This window comes from Perkinsus marinus (genome assembly GCF_000006405.1).
Source record: "Perkinsus marinus ATCC 50983 genomic scaffold scf_1104296932410, whole genome shotgun sequence".
Classification (NCBI taxonomy): Eukaryota; Perkinsozoa; order Perkinsida; family Perkinsidae; genus Perkinsus; species Perkinsus marinus.
In genome coordinates, this window is record NW_003215453.1 from 243,965 (window position 1) to 250,561 (window position 6,597).

The 6,597-nt window shown below is 38.8% G+C and overlaps 1 protein-coding gene and 1 non-coding gene across 2 annotated transcripts in view; one reads left to right on the forward strand and one right to left on the reverse strand.

The window, feature by feature from the left end:
- Positions 1-6,597, reverse strand: part of Pmar_PMAR022299 (hypothetical protein) — a gene marked incomplete at both ends in the record, with an annotated part of 16,833 nt that overhangs the window by 6,515 nt on the left and 3,721 nt on the right. The window contains 8 exons of the mRNA XM_002785512.1: positions 602-704; positions 1,526-1,595; positions 2,500-2,610; positions 2,654-2,770; positions 3,005-3,073; positions 3,200-3,270; positions 4,821-4,898; positions 4,991-5,052. Coding sequence (XP_002785558.1) covers positions 602-704; positions 1,526-1,595; positions 2,500-2,610; positions 2,654-2,770; positions 3,005-3,073; positions 3,200-3,270; positions 4,821-4,898; positions 4,991-5,052 — 681 coding nt within the window. The remainder of the gene's footprint in view (positions 1-601; positions 705-1,525; positions 1,596-2,499; positions 2,611-2,653; positions 2,771-3,004; positions 3,074-3,199; positions 3,271-4,820; positions 4,899-4,990; positions 5,053-6,597) is intronic.
- Pmar_PMAR022298 lies at positions 3,116-3,187 on the forward strand. The gene has a single exon. It is a non-coding gene; the product is annotated as a tRNA-Asp (tRNA).

The following is a 6,597-nucleotide window of genomic DNA, read 5'->3' on the forward strand; positions in this document are numbered from 1 at the left end:
TTCTGTTGATGTATAGCATTAGATCAGTAGCGGAGTTATAGATATACTCCCCGAGTAAAAGTTGGTATTTTGAGGCGAAATTTTAACACGTGTATGCTAAGAATATGTGGAGAAAACGTTTCACCGGCCGTCGACTTCTCACTAACTACGAAGAGTTAGACCCTGAAACTTGAAGATCATATCAGATAAAGCATAAGTACATACCTCCCTGAGCCGCAAGATGATACTCGTTGTGGTGGCTGTCCACGAGTCGAAAAACCGGATATGCTAAGAATGTGGAGGGGTGTATTGGTAAAAATAAGGAAAAAATTTCAGGAAATTTCCTAAAATTTTCAATGCTTTTCCGCATTTTTACCCAAAATTATATGTAGATTTTTTCCCGAGCTCAGTTGAGGAAATCAAACACATATTCCTCACAAATCTTAATTTTAAAATTCAAATTTTTGGACGAATTTTCGCTGATATAATAAAAGCGTTTCACCCGTTCCACGTGAAGTGGCGTAAAACTCGGTGAAAAACGCGGTTTTCGTGGAATATATTTTTCACTACTGTTTTTCATATCACTAGGGCTGCCCGTGAAACTCCAATATACTTCTACTACCGTTCTCTTCTTATCACTGCAGGACTAGTCCAACTAGGTGGCAAATCGTCCACAGTGAGTGGTCTCGAAATGTCGTACACTCCGATGAGGTGCTCCAGAGGAACTACATATGAAAATTATGAGAAAAATTTTGGGGGAAAATTCTTATTGGTTTTCTGTACACTTCTACCCTAGTTCTATAATTAGCTTTGGAAACTCCTGAGCTCAGTAGCTGAGGAAAGCGATTACATATATTCCTACTCCAACACTGTATAGGAAACTCCTGAGCTCAGCTGAGGAAAGCGAACATATATTCCTACTCCAACACTGTATAGGAAACTCCTGAGCTCAGCTGAGGAAAGCGATTACATATATTCCTACTCCAACACTGTATAGGAAACTCCTGAGCTCAGTAGCTGAGGAAAGCGATTACATATATTCCTACTCCAACACTGTATAGGAAACTCCTGAGCTCAGTAGCTGAGGAAAGCGATTACATATATTCCTACTCCAACACTGTATAGGAAACTCCTGAGCTCAGCAGCTGAGGAAAGCGATTACATATATTCCTACTCCAACACTGTATAGGAAACTCCTGAGCTCAGTAGCTGAGGAAAGCGATTACATATATTCCTACTCCAACACTGTATAGGAAACTCCTGAGCTCAGCAGCTGAGGAAAGCGATTACATATATTCCTACTCCAACACTGTATAGGAAACTCCTGAGCTCAGTAGCTGAGGAAAGCGATTACATATATTCCTACTCCAACACTGTATAGGAAACTCCTGAGCTCAGCAGCTGAGGAAAGCGATTACATATATTCCTACTCCAACACTGTATAGGAAACTCCTGAGCTCAGTAGCTGAGGAAAGCGATTACATATATTCCTATTCCAATACTGCAACTAAGCCATGACTAAACTCCCATACCGCACCTCCCCTACTTGTATTAGCATTCATCTCCACTTCTTCTTGGGCCCTTCTACTGTCACTCCTCGAGGGTTGCAACACTGGCTGAGGAGAGCAAACATATCTCATAATCGTAGAGTCTTTCTCAAAGTTGTTATTCAATTTTACATATTACTAAACTACTCTGTGATACGTAGAATGCCACTATAGAGACAACTGTACTTTCCATATACAACCTAGTACTCACAGAGGCTTACACTTGTAGTCATAATACTCATCATATAACTACAATTATACTAGTAAAAACAACACGATTTCAATAGCATACGATATACCTCTTTTTTGAAAATTTCACCGTGTCACCCAGCACCACCCCAAATCTGCACAACGACAGAGGTCAATTCCAAGTAAAATTCACTTTAACCAAATGCGCAGATTCGGACGATTTTAGTGACAGCCCCTGTATACTACTAAAAGCAGCTCATACCACCAACAGCACGATCCTCCACCCTAGTGAGTACTAAACTCACTTCGAAAAATCTCGTATCATCGATGTCCATACTAACTCCAGTTAGACTCATCTTTTTCCGCAACGGTGTTCTCTTCCCCATAACATCTTCCTCGATAAAACTCCTCTGCATGCTCACCCACATATTCTTATCATTCCACACAATATCAACATAAAGATATCTAATTCGCGCACAGCGAAGATTTTCACTCCGTATCACCTCAACTGAAAACTCACGGGCACGGCTTCAACGGCTCCCCCTCGGACTCGTATGCTGAATAAAAATAACAATGGAGTTTCACGGGCGGCCGTGATATGAAAAACACTAGTAAAAAAACATATTTCACGACTACTGCATATCACCGCGAATAATATCGCGTTTTTCACCGAGTTTTACGACGCCACTTCACATAAAATGGGATGTGAAACTCCATTATAAAAATAACAATATTAATAACAATAACAATAACAATAACAATAACAATAACAACACAGTATTACTTGGTTCTGTTTTAGTAGAGAACACCATCCCCGTGGAGGGCTCAATAAACATATCACATACCACACCTCGCGCTCCTTTCCGTACCATAACCCAACAATGTGCTCTTCTACCTTAACAACAACACAACCATCACTAACACTAACCATTACTCACCGACCATGTCCTACCTATGAACTTAGAAGGCTGAGCTCCTTCGCATTGGTCAACCGCCGCATTCCCAAGTTCTTTCACATTCGCTGCTGTAGCCGCGATAGCGTCCATGTCCTCTTCCTATGATAATAATAATCAATGTGATTCGTTATAATAAACTTCACAACAGTCCAGTATTGGAGTAGGAATATATCTTCGCTTTCCTCAGCTGAGCTTGAGACTTCCCAAAGTAAATTTTAGGAGTTTATATACGAATTCGCATAAAAACCAACAATGATTTCCTCACAATTTTCACATTGTCACCAACACATGTAGTTGACCATATGCATATTTTCCCCAACAACAGCAAATTACGTCTTCTGTTAGTTCATCATCCGAGTCGCTCCTCTCTGCCTCATACGCCGCCCTTTCCTCAAGGAGGGCCTGAAGATCGAACCACCCTCGCAGATGCAATACAATATTCACTCCGCGGTAGTATAGTGGTGAGTATTCCTGCCTGTCACGCAGGAGACCCGGGTTCAATTCCCGGCCGCGGAATTTTTTCTCTACCTCTCTATTCTCCTCTCCCTTCACAAATTCGCTTTCAATTGTAAACTTCTTCCCCAACGAGAAATCTTCACCTGAGAAAAACCTTTTTTATTATTGGCGTACAATAAAATGCTAAACTTTAAATTGTAGAGCGTCGCTCCGCTGTGATCGAGACGAGACCTTTTCGAGAACATTTCATATCGATGAATTTTGAGAACATTCCGAGACTACAGTAGTACGAATTGTATACATTTTGACACGCCTCTCTCACGTGTTGAGTCCCTTCTACTCAAATTATAGTAAAAGTGCACAAAAACCAACAACATAAACAACAACATGAACAACAACATAAACAACAACATTAACAACAACATGAACAACAACGTGAACAACAACATAAACAACAACATAAAAAACATAGAAAAACATGTACAATAACAACAACATAAACAATAAATACAACATAAGCAACAACATGAACAACATAAACAACAACTACCCAAACTTTCCACAATTCATCCACTCAATCTGCCCTCAACTCACAATATTAACCCCGCAAACTAGAAGTCAAATTCATGATCAGATTTTCTATTCCCTTCCTAACCCTACCGAGTGACATAGCTGTTTCGTGTCACCGTTTGCGTAAATTTCCCCCAAAGCTCCGACGGTGTTGCTATTTAGTGAATATAGCCTTTTCTACCACCGACATATTATTTGAATATATCACACATCAAATTTCCCTGTGAGAAAATATCCACATGGTCAACTACATATGAAAATACGAAAATTCTGAGGAAAATTCTTATTGGTTTTCTGTACACTTCTACCCTAAAATTATGAAAAGCTTTAAAAACTCTTGAGCTCAGCTGAGGAAAACAAACATATATTCCAGCACTATGATCAGTTACATGTGTTGATGACAATATTGAAATTTCGAGCAATTTTTCGGGAACTTTTTATTGGCATCTATACACTTCTACCCTAATTCTATAATTAGCTTTGGACACTCCTGAGCTCAGCTGAGGAAAGCGAACATATATCTCTACTCCAACACTGTATAGGAAACTCCTGAGCTCATTAGCTGAGGAAAGCGATTACATATATTCCTACTCCAACACTGTATAGGAAACTCCTGAGCTCATTAGCTGAGGAAAGCGAACATATATCTCTACTCCAACACTGTATAGGAAACTCCTGAGCTCATTAGCTGAGGAAAGCGAACATATATCTCTACTCCAACACTGTATAGGAAACTCCTGAGCTCATTAGCTGAGGAAAGCGAACATATATCTCTACTCCAACACTGTATAGGAAACTCCTGAGCTCAGCTGAGAAAAGCGAACATATATTCCTACTCCAACACTGTATAGGAAACTCCTGAGCTCAGCTGAGAAAAGCGAACATATATTCCTACTCCAACACTGTATAGGAAACTCCTGAGCTCAGCTGAGAAAAGCGAACATATATTCCTACTCCAACACTGTATAGGAAACTCCTGAGCTCAGCAGCTGAGGAAAGCGAACATATATTCCTACTCCAACACTGTATAGGAAACTCCTGAGCTCAGCTGAGAAAAGCGAACATATATTCCTACTCCAACACTGCTGCTTGCGACCATAAAACCACCACACGTGGGACCCACCAATAGTCTTCTCTGCCAACTCTGCCGATTCATTTCGATTCTCATCAATACTTCCACGATGATGCATTTCAAGAGACTCTGAGAAAAAATGTGAAAAAAACAAATTTCACTTCACTAGTGATAAAGGGTTGTGAAACTCCAATTATGAAGTAATACTAACACTCGATCACCTGAAATGTCCTCTCCCTCCTCCTCAGTGGCGAGTTGTCTTGGGAGCAACAGATCCACATACCTGAGTTTAGTACGAGCCTTTTCTCAAAGAATTACATATATACTCTTTATTGGAGTTTCACCCGTAATGTGAAAAACACTAGTAAAAAACACATTTCACTTCGCGTAAAACGGTTGAAACTCTATTATATGAATATTCAATGATAATGTGTATTAATGGAGTTATTGATTTTATAACTATTATATTGGAGTTTCACGGGCGGCCCTAGTGATATGAAAAACACTAGTGAAAAATATATTTCACGACTACTGCATATCACCGCGAATAATATCGCGTTTTCGCCGAGTTTTACGCCACTTCATATAAAACAGGCTGTGAAACTCCATTATAAAAATAACAATACTAATGACAATAACAATAACAATAACGATAACAATAACAATGACAATAACAAGAACAATAACAATAACGAATGACAGTGACTGTTGGACCCACACAGCCTCGTCACCACGAATTCGGACCAGGCACATGATCAACTACATGTGTTGCCGACAATATGAGAATTCTGAGAGGAAACTTCGAAAAATTTCAATTGTTTCCCGCATAGTTCTATTTGAATTTGTATGTAAACCACCAACACTAGGAGGAAAATGAAAATATATTCCAATTTGGATTTAGTGTTGAAAATTTTGTCAGTTTCCCGTCTAATTATACAACTTCACACACGAATAAGGGGACAGAAATCAACGAAAATTTCCCAGAATTTTCATATTGTCACCATTCGCATATTCTCAAGCGTATATGCAATTTAGTTTAGTAGTGTACAAAAAAACCAAGGAAAATTTTCCAATTTTTTCCCAAAAATTCCGGTAAATATCCATATTGTCTCACTTTTTTATCATTTTTTCTTCTTCAACTACCCCTGAACTTCCTCCTCCTTTTCTTTGCACCTAGTTTCACAAAAATCCCAATTTTAATATCACGGCCGCCCGTGAAACTCATTTTCAATTTTCCACGTATGTCTAGGAACACATTCTTCAACAGTCAGTTTCCCATGTAAGTGTCATCACATTAGAAAAAAAAATCCCTCATTATTATCAAATCCTGCGAAACGTTATTTTTAGGTCCCGGGTTCCATCCCTGGGAGCGGCATTTTTATTATTATTCATGTGTATATATTATTTCAACATTTATGTTTTTTTCCGGATTTTTTTTCAATTCTCAAATCTAAAACTTCTCATCCTACTTCCTCCAAGTGGAGTAAATCTTCAGTCGGGCATTCGCATTTTTTCAAAACTCTTCGTGTTATCCATCTAGGCGCGATACCCCCGACACAATACGCATCATAACCCATACCGGTTAGAAGGGAACAGAGAACCTGAAAATTATTATATAATAAAAATTAATTTTCCTTATTGGAGTTTCACGTGAAGTGGTGAAAAACGCGATATTATTCACGGTGATATGCAGTAGTCGTGGAATATATTTTTCACTAGTGTTTTTCATATCACTAGGGCCGCCCGTGAAACTCCAATATAATACTTTTAGTTTATATTTAATGATTATGAAATTAATAACTTCATTAATGCAAATTTGACTTTCACC